Source organism: Cnephaeus nilssonii (assembly GCF_951640355.1).
Source record: "Cnephaeus nilssonii genome assembly, chromosome: 4".
Taxonomy (NCBI): domain Eukaryota; kingdom Metazoa; phylum Chordata; class Mammalia; order Chiroptera; family Vespertilionidae; genus Cnephaeus; species Cnephaeus nilssonii.
The window spans coordinates 53,755,560-53,767,769 of NC_137075.1; the positions used below are offsets into that span (position 1 = coordinate 53,755,560).

The 12,210-nt window shown below is 39.7% G+C and overlaps 1 protein-coding gene across 4 annotated transcripts in view; it reads right to left on the reverse strand.

The window, feature by feature from the left end:
• Positions 1 to 12,210, reverse strand: part of MYO5A (myosin VA) — a 201,192-nt gene that overhangs the window by 26,511 nt on the left and 162,471 nt on the right. Inside the window, exons 29-33 of one of the 4 annotated variants that reach the window (XM_079769422.1) lie at positions 9,357 to 9,457; positions 5,968 to 6,048; positions 3,998 to 4,196; positions 1,749 to 1,823; positions 1,007 to 1,100 (exon numbers count right to left, since the gene is read on the reverse strand). In XM_079769422.1, coding sequence (XP_079625548.1) covers positions 1,007 to 1,100; positions 1,749 to 1,823; positions 3,998 to 4,196; positions 5,968 to 6,048; positions 9,357 to 9,457 — 550 coding nt within the window. The remainder of the gene's footprint in view (positions 1 to 1,006; positions 1,101 to 1,748; positions 1,824 to 3,997; positions 4,197 to 5,967; positions 6,049 to 9,356; positions 9,458 to 12,210) is intronic. The other 3 variants (XM_079769424.1, XM_079769423.1, XM_079769425.1) reach the window with 3 other exon arrangements.

Below are 12,210 nucleotides of genomic sequence, written 5' to 3' on the forward strand. Positions count from 1 at the left end.
ATTGTGAAACGGATGTCCCAGACTGGAGACGGTGCAGGCTGGGCTGAGGTACCCCCTGCCCCCAGTGCATGAATTTTGTGCACTAGGCCTCTAGTTTAAGGTATGTTCCCATCCTCATCATATAAAAATCATGAGATGTTTTAAAAAATATTACTTCTTTATAATCATAATTCATTTTTTTCTTATTTACTTTTCTATTTATCTGCATTAGATGGTAAGTTCTTTGAGGATACAGACTTTGTCTTACTAATCTTAATATCCCTAATACTAACAATAATAATAACTAAGTTATATATAGCATTTACTATGAATCAGGATCTATAGTAATGCAATACATATTAATTCATTTAATTTTTACAAACCATGTCAAGTACACCGTTATCATTCCCATTTAACAGGTGGGAAAACTGAGGTATTGAGAGGTTCAATAATTTGCCCAATATCAGATGATTAATAGTAGAAGGCCAGGATTTGAATCTAAAAGGCTTAGCTCCGCCGAAACTGGTTTGGCTCGGTGGATAGAGCGTCGGTCTGCGGACTGAAAGGTCCCAGGTTCGATTCCGGTCAAGGGCATATACATTGGTTGCGGGCACATCCCCGGGAGGGGGTGTGCAGGAGGCAGCTGGTCGATGTTTCTCTCTCATCGATGTTTCTAGCTCTCTATCCCTCTCCCTTCCTCTCTGTAAAAAATCAATAAAATATATTTTTAAAAAAATAAAAAAAAATAAAAGGCTTAGCTCCAGGATCCATGCTTTTAACTTAGCACAGTGCCTGACATAGTAGTAATTGATATTTGTTGAATGGATTCTCTTGCTTTGTAAATTGTTACTACAATGAAAACAATATTTACCCCCACCTCAAAACTGAAGTATCCACTACAGACACTAGGTTTGCTGAAAGTAATTTTTGTTATCATCCCCGATATTCGCATGCAAACCTATTAGGACACTAGTATAACAATACAAAACCAAGATTCAGCAATTGTTATAAAACATGTTTAAAATACCTTCTAATTCACCAATTTTTTTGGCAAATACTTTTAGTTGCTTTTTCAGTTTCCGGACAGTCTTATCTTGTTTTTCAAGTTGTTCCATCAAATCCTAAAGGTCAAAATGAGAAATACAACAGAATGATCAAAATAGGTCTTCTAAAATGCACAGAAGGAAAGCAGACACAAAATCATAGAAATAGCACTGTTAGTTTCACAGAAAAGCTCACTGGTGGAGCCACCACCTGGCTGAAACTGGCAGGCATGGGAAATGCAGCTCTAATACAAGCCGAATGTTAAAATACACGATGCAGTACAATCCTTTACAGCGTGACGGACAGCAGGCTCACTGGGGAGTCTTTTCCAGTAGACTCCACATGGGCAAAACAATTAAATGCTCGTAAAATGTACCACTATTCCAGTGCAATGTTTTCTTTTAAAGGGGCAAGAGGCAAAATAAATTTTGATGAATGCACAAAATGTTTTGTGGAGAGTTTTAAGGGCAGTTGAACTTGGGTAGGAGCTTTTGACTTTTGACTTCCATCACACTGCAAGCCTAGAGTCAGTAACAAACCAAACACGACAATGGACGCAGGACACTGGTAGAGGTGACACCACTGGCTGACAGACAGCTGTGGGGAGAAACAGGTTTCATCAGAGTTTTTGCAGAGACTTCCTGGGAGGAGCAGGCAGCCCCTCAGTTGCAGAGAGCTAGAAGTAGTGCAGAAAGCAACAGAAAAGCACTCTTGAGTTTACATACAATCATCCGTTTGTAAAGTGAAATCCGATATGATTGATACTTCTTAGGGTCATCTGCATATAATTCCTCAAAATACTGAAAAAACAGGCATAATGGGTATTTGTTGTTCTCTGTGTTGTTGAGGGGAATGCTACCCCTCAGCAAAATCAATTTTTAAAATATTAAGATAAATAATGAAACTGTATCTACTGACAAGGCTCTGATTTGTCATCTGCCATTGCCCTCTGATCTTTCTGGTACAGACAATTCCAGCTTTATGCTGTGACATATGCTGTCACATGCTCAGAGGAAACAGGCCACAGCCAGGATGCCATCGGTTAGCAGGGGAACAAAGTGGTGCTCGAGTCCCCGGGTAAGGCTGCTATAATTTCACTCCTTAGACCTGCTCACAAGTTGCTGCACTTTTTGTTGCCAGCAGTTGTGGCAAGAGTAGGGCAGGCAAATAGAATTAATGGCGACATGGGCGCTGTTGTTTGAAGGTGGACAAGGCCGGCGAGCAGCTGTGCGCCTTCCTTCCCTGAAAGGCAGCAGGGGAGGCCTGGGAAGCACGTCCACTAGAGGAGGAGGAAAACCTTCTGTTTGTGCTGGGGCAGGTGGGTGGGCGGGTTACTCAGGGCAGCAGTTCCAAGGCCTAAGCCTCGGTTCCCAGCTGTTTTAATATTCTAATCACGTGTTTCCTAAAGAGATGCACAATTAACATTGAGAAACTACAATAACTTTGAAAAAGTGCATCACTCCCTATACTTAGGTTTGAATCCAGTCTCCAGTCAGTGAGGCAGGAGAAGCGGCTGAGCTGCAAAGGATTTTCCTAAACCGCATACAATATCATTAACTAGAGACTACCAGCTTAGAATGTGGGGGCTTAGTTTACTTTTGTATTAGTTATGCAAAATTATCAAGAAAGAGAATACTTGTAGGCTGCAAGGGAAATGCTTCATCAGCTTGATGAAAAAACTGGGAATCTGCACCTAGAAGCATCTTTACTTCACAGTTTCACCTCGTATTTGAAGACAATCATTTATAAGCAGATAATTTATACACTGATCAGTCGTTATTATATTATTTAGTATATTTATCAATTCTTAGGCATTTAAGCATTGTTAGTTAAACTTAAGCAACAATACACTTGAAAGTAATAAAAAGACATTTCAGTCCATGATCTGGAAGATTTCCCCCGAGAAATCAGTGATATTTCAGTCACCCTGGAGAGTCCAAACACTGCCCTCAGCCTTCTCCCCCATTCCCACAATGGAGCCTCCCACATGTGTCCTCTGTCCTCGAGGGGACAGATGGGCTCTGAAAAGAACACCTTTGTGTTCTGCTTCTGATTAATATAAAAGACAGTTGGACAGATGACACTAGAAAACTATTTGTAACATAAAATGATCACTAATGGAATAATGGAGGGATAATTCAGATTGTTAAATCTTCAGAGAAAATCCAAACTATATATTATAGATTAAAACTCTGAATTAAAGAAAAGAAGGCAAAACACTACCAGCCTTAAACAGCTGTTCTCAAAACCAGGCTGACACTACAATCTAGATTTTATATAGAAACATGGAATCATTACTTTTCAATGACCTTTCATTTAATAAATATATTATCAAATTTAAGTAGATTTTAAAAAAATCTATAAATCTGTAATAAAAGTTATTTTGTGACTGAGAAAGAAATATTCTAGAAAATACTTTCTATGAAATAAAGAAAGAGAAAAAGAAAAGAAAAAAACTTGTGCCACTGTTCAGAATCTGAGAAGGGGAAAAAAACAAACTTCTCATTTCATTGCACACTGCTCTCTCTCCTCTATGACCTGGGAGCTCCATCCAATGTCAACCAAAAGTTCCCTTTGGTTCTGCCAACTGCCTTGCAGACCATAGCTCTAACCCCCACTTGTCTGCTACAGATGGAGGCTGGGGTGGCCTCGGTGGCTGTTTGGGAACCGCAGTTGAACAAACCTTGGCCCCAGTCTCTGTCACAACAACCACATAACCAACGGCAGAGAATGGCAGAGGTTCTGCAGCAAAGTGGAAAAGAGGCCACGTGAGTTCTCGAGGATCTCAAGAGCCCAGCATGCAGCTGGTTGATACCTTCCAGACCCTCCAAGTGGGTCGAGAGAGCTCCTGTGAGAAACACAACCTGCGCACATGCCTTTTCCATTTCTGCCAACAGAGTCCTATTTTCCTCACTCCATCTCTGCTGAGTGAGAGGGTGACGGTGTGGGGCACCCTGCTGAGCCAGGCCCTTACCAAGTTTTCGTTGGTCAGCCGGGTGATCTCGTGCTGCAGGCTGGCCTCGATGCGGGCCTCGGGGGGCAGCTGCAGGTTCTGGGCCAGCAGCTGCTGCTGCCGGTTGTTCTCTTCCTTCAGGCTCTGGATCTCCCCACGGAGGGCTTCGGCCTCGTTCTCATAGCTCCTCTTCTGTGCCTGGAGCTGGGATTCCAGGAGCCTGTGGAGAAGCCACATGGGAAGGAAAGGGTGATGACACCAGAGTCCCTGCCTGGTGGGGCGAGGCTTCGTGCTCACTAGCAAGGGCAGGAAAAGCGGGGGCTCGAGTGTCTGCGTAACTTCTGACTTCAGATTAAAGTCAGGAAACTCAAGACCAGAACTGGACACATTTGTGTCTTTCTGAACTGTGGGCCCTGCTACGAATATAAAGTTCTAAAGGCCCTGAGAAGCAGGGGAGTTTTAGCTCTTTTGAGAGTTCACAGGAATGATGAATAAAATAACCAATTAAAAGACAGCTTCAATCTGGCTGACTACAAACAAGCATTTAAGTTGGCAAAGACAGTACCTTTGCCACAAAATAACTGCATTATGGATCCAAGATTACAAACAACTGATCTAATTCATATGACTTCAAGAACGTCAGCATTACTAACTTCAGGCAGAGGGTGTGACCAGGGTCCCCTTTTTACTTTCTACTCTTATCTGTGATGAAAGGAATAGCTGAATGCTTCTCTGAAATATATACAGATTTACCAAATCCAGGCAGGTAGTTCTGAAATTTCATATACAAATATTTTAAATCTGTCATCTTCTTTCTCCCCATAAACTTCCCTATCAGTAAAAGAATCCTAACAAGACATGGTTTTAGAACGTAAGTATTAACAGGACCAACAAAGTGGTTGCTGCTTCTCTGAGCAAACACTCAAGTCAGCTATGCCCAGGCATCAGCAGTGAGCACAGCAGAGAGAAATAGCATCCCCCCTTTACCATGCACCCCACATTCACCCCCTTTCTAAACACAAAACGAAGTTACAGTTAGTAATTAATCAACATGAAGAAAGAAAGGATGTTCTTTTATTCTAATCCCCTTGGTTACCAACTGCTGGGCAAGATTTATTGATGCCATTGCAAGCAAACTGTTAACAGCAGACTAAAAATATTTTAGTCAGTATAAAATTTCAAGAGGATTTGAACCAATAACACCACAAAGTTAATGACAATGGTTTATGGTTAGAACAAACAAAGCAGAATAAGCAGGAGCCCCTTGAACAAACAGCATATTAGGTATTTTTCAAGCTTAAACACTAAAATAGTATTTTTATGAGATTTTTAGGACACAAACATCACTAGAGCAGAGGAGTATCTGTGTTAGAAAGGTGCTGCTGATTCAATTTATTTGCTTCCCCCTAAACGTATTTAACATGTTTTGAGTCTGGGTAATTATTTTGAACTGTAGCAATGCAGGAAACCCTCCTGATTTGCTGTTTCACAAATTGGAACTTCACAATAACCACACAGAATGCCAAGTCAGGCACTTAATACTGCCGATGAGCAGCATGGCAACAATATATAGGAATGCAGCCATACATTGGCATATTTATCCTTTAGATTGATCATTATTCCAAACAAGAAACTACTAAGTAATAGGTATTAATCTCTCCCCACAGTAGTTTGAGCTCTAGTTGAAAGGTTTTGGGTTTTTTTTCCAACACCTAGTGAGATATTCACAAATTTTAGTGTCTGAAGGACAGTCTAGATAGCATCTTTCACTTATGGGCAGCAACTCTTATTCATCATCAATCTATTTCAGCTTTAACAGCATTCCTTACTAAAGAAAGTTTTTAGGAAGGTATTTGGTTGAATGCTCAGTTTTACTAAAATTTACTTAGGAAGACAATGTACAAGAAATATATAATTTAAAGTCAGGAGGCCACTGTTAGTAAGAAAAACAACAAATGAATAACATTGCATTTTGAGGACACAAATATAACCTGTTGGCTTGTTTTAACCCTTCATAAACCAGCCACAGCTCTCCATCCTCATTCAACTCATGGTAATCCATAGCAGACGACCTTCCATGCAAAAGGAACAATGCAAAACACAAAGGATACAGGGTGGGAATGAGATGATAATGGTCAACAGCACCACATGACATTTCATACTGTTTTTGTTAATTACAGATAACTTAAGACATTATCACAAAAAATTATTTCTGGTTAATTTTTTTAAAAATGTATAACATCTAATTGGGTAGAAAGTAAAACAAATGAATCAAGGATCTACAGCGATTTTTCCTGTAAAATAAGAAATGATTCAAAAGGTGAGAGAGAGGTTCTGTTTTTAACATTTTATTCAGCTAGCAGAATGATCTTATATGTCACTTATTATATTCAAGACTAACCACAACAGTCACACACATATAATATGCAAACTGCAGCTACTGTCTTCATGTGGCAATCTTCATAATCCATTTCAAAATGAAATTTTAAGTTTTATGGGTAGGAACTTGTTTTGACTTAATAAAATCTGGTTTCCTAGTTTTAAAAAACTCTTATAGGAGTAACTTGTAAATAAGAATATGTTCAAAGTTCGCAGCTTTTATGACACAACTTTTAAAAGACTTTTTTCTTTGTCTCAAAATTAATTTTAAGGCCTAGGGAAACTGTTTTTATATTAGTGATGTGACACATTTTATTAAAAGTATGTATACTAAGTAATAGGTATTAATAAATAATAAATAATAACGGCATGCTTGATTACAGGATTTCTTCTATCTGGGGTATTAAAATGATATACGTGTTTGCTAAGTGTCAGGTATTGTCTGTAACTCCCGCATATATTATTTCACTTAGCTCTCCCAGTCACCCAATACACATCTTTTGCCACATTGCAGAGAAAGACGTGAGGCTTGGAAGTAAGATGCCTATGGAGGCTACGCAGCTGGAAAGCAGTGGCCTCAGAGCTATCGGGCGCGAGCCCAAGTTCTCAGTCCTCCAAGACTTCTGTGTTGATACGGTGTTTACATAAAACAAATTCCAGAGCATGTTCTATTTTCCACCTACCATCTCTCCCTGAAGAGTTGATCTATTCACATGGTCTCAATTGTATATATTATATGCTGATGACATCAACATTTATATTTCAGCCCTTACATCACTCCTGCTTTAGATCTATATTTTCAAATGCCTAATGGATTTCTCTCCTTGGATGTCTTCCTAGCTCCTTAAATTCACTATCTGTAAATCTACCAATCATCTCCGCCCCATACTTCCCTTCCCCCAGACCAGGATCACAAATGGCATCACCACATCCAACCAAGTATCCACAGCAGATACTTCAGAGTCATCCAGCACGACCCTTATTCCAATAAAACACAAGGCTTTACTGACCTCATCTTCCTATGCATCTTCAAAGTGTCCCGCTTCTCTCAATCCCTAATGCCACGAACTAAATCAAAGTCACCATAACCTAGCCTCTTAGCTGGTCTTTATGCTTTCAATCTTGTTCCACTACAATCTAACCTCTAACATAAATGCCAGGGTTAGCTTTCTAAAATTCAAATCTCGTTATATTTTCCTACTTAAAATCTTCCAACAGCTCCCACTATCACTGAAGTCCAAATTCTCTAAGCTGTCTACCCAACAGCCCATAAACCCTGTCAAAGTAAGGAGTGCATTTACCTTTGCTCACGGCTAATATTCCCAGCGTGTGGCACAGGAACTGGCATTAAACAGGCATGCAATACATCTCTGGTAACTGAATAGCTCAGTGGATGAAATAACAGCGTAATCTAGCTATTTTTATACTTACACAATCTTAGATACAAGATATGTGCTATTTATATTTTACATTCATAAATGAAAATTCAAGTTTAACCAAATACTCCTATCAACATTTTCCATCCTTGCCCATAAAAGAAGATATTCTTTAGTTTGTGAAGTATTTCTATATGCCAATTGTGGTACTATGTACCAGGAGACCCAGACTGCACACTGATAACAGAATCTCCAGAACTGCCTTTCTCTGTGATCATCACTGGCCATATTCTTTAAAGCATGTAGCCTTTTTAGGTCCAAGTTCAATAGCACTAAGGCTCCGCTGGGAAGGGGGTGAGAAGAAGCCTGAGGGAATCCCAGAGAGGAGCCTTTATCTTGTTATATAAACTCAGCTACAGAAAAAGACTCAGGAAAGTTCAGTCATTTAGTGATGGTACAAATTCTGCATTCTCAGCCAGCCCACCTAAAGTTCTTAAGTGTACAGTGACTGAGCTAAGTGCCATCTGCAATTTCATTCACCTTTACAGTAAATGGAATAAAACCAATTAGGATTTTCTTAGAACTTAGAAAGGATATATGCACCCCTATGTTCATAGCAGCACAATTCACCATAGCTAAGATTTGGAAACAGCCTAGGTGCCCGTCAGCAGATGACTGGATCAGAAAACTGTGGTACATCTACACAATGGAATACTATGCTGCCATAAAAAAGAAGGAATTCTCATCATTTGCAGCAACCTGGGAGGAATTGGAGAACATTATGTTAAGTGAAATAAGTCAGTCAATGAAAGAAAAATACCACATGATCTCACTCATTTATGGATAATAAAGAACATTATAATCTTGAACAAAAAGATAGATACAGAGACAGTAAAGCATCAAACAGACTGTCAAATTACAAGGGGAAGGTTAGGGAGAGGTGGGGGAGATAAGAGATCAATCAAAGGACTTGTATGCATGCATATAAGCATAACCAATGGATGCAAAACTCTGGGGGGTGGGGCATATATGGGAGGGGGGTGTGGGGAGGGCAATGGTAAGATATGTACACATATAATACCTTAATAAAAAAATTGAAAAAAAAAAAAAGAAAAAAGAAAAAAAAAAAGAACTTAGGGAACATAACAAAAATGTGGTCTCAAATAGCAGGGTTCTGCCCTAGAAATTATGGAACCCTTAGAGAATTACATGGCTGCCACTAATATGATTTCAGATATTCCATCATTTCCCTTCACATTAAATTTTGATTACTGGAAACTGCAGTTGCCCCTAACAACATCACAAATAACCAGCCTGAATGAGGAATGAAAAGAACTACCTAAGACAATCAACAGTGAGCAATTGGTTTTCTCCTCAAGGCTAAGACCTTAAAGATACAGACATATATATCCCCATGATGTGAAGAACATTTCCCGACACCTTTCATCAATAATGCTACCTTGTTATGAGATTTTATTGAACATATTGAAAACTTGGATTCCCTTTGAAGGTTAGTTGATGTCTGCTAAAGCAATGTATAAATATGTTGACTTTCTGTACAAGAGGCTAAAAACCAAAGATCAACATGATTAAACCGAAATGGAATAAAAACAGTATCAACTTACCTGTTTGTTTCTTTCAAACCAATGTATGCTTGCGCTATTTCGCCTTTATCTTTCATTTTTTGTACATCTTCCAAAAGTACTGTGGCATCTGTCATTGTATTCTGAAGGGGAAATGACACATTTCCACATGAAGAACCAACTCACAAGCTTTGGCCCACATATGACATATTTCATGTGTTTATGTGCCCACCACAACTCTGCCCCTCCAGACTCCAGAGGGCAGGGGGGCACAGGCAGTCAAGGAAAAGGGAAGCCGTGAATCCTTCTCTTGAGAATTCTTAATGTGCTGCTATGAACATGGTGAGATTCCGAATACCACAGCCCTATAAATAAAATAATTGACGGGCTATGTTGTTTTACATTGTGTGTGTGTGTTGGGGGTGAATATATATATTCCATTATATAGTTCTAAGGCATTCTTGACAGGTTATTGTTCTAATGCTGTATATACTATATACTTTATACATATAAGTTAGGTTTCATATGTTTAAAATATATATATATTTATATATATACACACACACACACACGTAGTATAAATATATATATTTCGAAATATATACACAGCATTAGAATAAAAACCAGGCAAGAACACTGAGTATTTAGTAAAATGAACAAAACTGTTCTTCCTACTACTTTTTGATCAGTTATTATAATAAAACATCTGTTATTGTAACACTTATAATATTATAATATCAGTTATAATAACACACTAAAAGTTGGACATAAATCTCATTCTTCCATGAGAAACTCAGTACAAAGAGGTAGCATTCAGATGTATGCTTTAGCAAAATGAAAAGCCTTTCCTCACATCTTTAGATATATATAAATGGGAAGAATTTAGCTCCTTTTAAATATCTACCATCTGCTGTTATTCAATTCTTTTTCCTCTGTTACAGTATCACATGGTACATAAGCTTTTGAAATAAATACTTGGCAGGTCAGAATTACTAATGATCCTACATAATAGAAGCCCAGTGACCATAATGGCAGAACGACCAGAACAACCGCTCGACCAGTCACTATGAGGTGCACTGACCACCTCTTGGTCCCTTTCCCCAGCCGGCAGGCTCCAATCGCTGACAATGGGGAATGGGGAACTGGGGTGGGTGGCGGGGGATGCAGGTGGCACCAGGCCAAGGCCCTCGCCCCGCTGGTAGACCCACACACAGAGGGCAACGGGCGGCAGGGGTGGGGCCAGCGAGCAGGCGGGAACGGCTGACCTCTCAGTCCCTCCCCCAGCCGTCAGGCTCCCATCACCGGATGGGGAACGGGGAACCCAGGTGGGTGGCAGCAGGGGGTGGGGCTGGCTGCCAGCAGCCAGGGAAGATTGCCCTGATCGCAGCTAGGCCTAGGGACCGTACCCGCACACAATTTTGTCTGCCGGGCCTCTAGTTTTATATCAAAAGAACTTTTCTGTTAAACCTTTTTACTTCCTTTTTATTTTTCCTTTGTGGTCGAATCTGTCTGAAAACTATAATTTCTAAATGTTGCTTCTACTCAGCTATTCTCTTATCTCTCCTAAACCAAAGCAAAAACACACAATAAGAACCACTGTTTTATAGTCTCTAAAGAAGAATACACTTTAGAACCCAATGGGCCATCCTATTTGTCTAAATAGTACATATCTGATCCTTTCGTCCAAGTTTGCTCCAGCCAGATCTCACAATGAAGTGGCACTCATAGAATCCACTTCAAATACCAGGACCTTAGATAACCTGAATGCCAACTAGAGGCCTACCAACACTTGCTTTTGAATGTCAGTGTTTATTAGAAGCATCCTTTAAAAAATCCCACTTTTCTCCTAATGCTGTTCTTTTGTGAGTTTATAAATGTATCCTTAGAGAAGACCAAATAGTATCTGATAAAAGCTATTAACAAAAGCTTATATTTTATTACATTTTAAACATCTTTTCCAGAAACACCACATACAGCATTTCTTTGGCTATTTTTATAAATATTTTAGTACACATATCATAGAAAATTCCCTTTTTCTCTTTCTCTGAAAGGAGAAAATCTTTCTATTCCATAAAGGACCATACTCAGATTTTTAAGTTTTAAGTAATAACTCTCAAAGGCCCAGGTTCTCTAATGCTACATGTGTTCTCTGATATCTGAGGACCTACTTACAGAATGTGGTTTTGAACTTTTCATAATTAGGTAAATTGATCTAATTAACTAATGCAGAGGAAAGCTGGGCCTCTTAGTGTGTTGCTGTGCTGAGCCAGGCCTCTTAGTATGTTGCCCATCCTTCCCTCAACTGGCCTATCTTAGCTAAGGAGTGGTGGCTGGGGCATGGGATCAGGAGACTGCCAGGGTTAGCAAGTTACTGACTCTCTGCTCAGTGTGTCTCCCCTGAGCCAGTGACCGGAAGTCCTAAAAGGGTTGAACCATGCAGGAAAATCCCACCCTTTCCAGGTGTGCTCAGTAACTCAGGCTCCTCTTCACCCTCAGACCCACAGCTGGTAGACACGTGAGCACGGGAGATCCTCCGAGTTAAGGGCTTCCCCCCTCCCCGCCCCCGCCCCATCTGTGGATGTCCTACAACTACCACAGTGAAGCACAGAGCTGGCTGTGAATTAGAAGTCAGGGAGGCTTCTCTGTGAGCCAGACTGGAGACTACTATTATCCACATTTTCCCACTGACTTCCCAAATATAAAAATAGATTTGGTGGCCAAAAAGCCTTAATTGCATATAACGAGGGATATTTGTAAACTAACATTAGGATTAAATAGTATATACTAAAAATTTTATAATTACCTTGTCATCCTGAAAATCCCAAGTTGGCAAGCACAAAAAACAAATGGAGAAAATAATAAACCCTTACTTCTATAAATAAATTCTATCATTGAG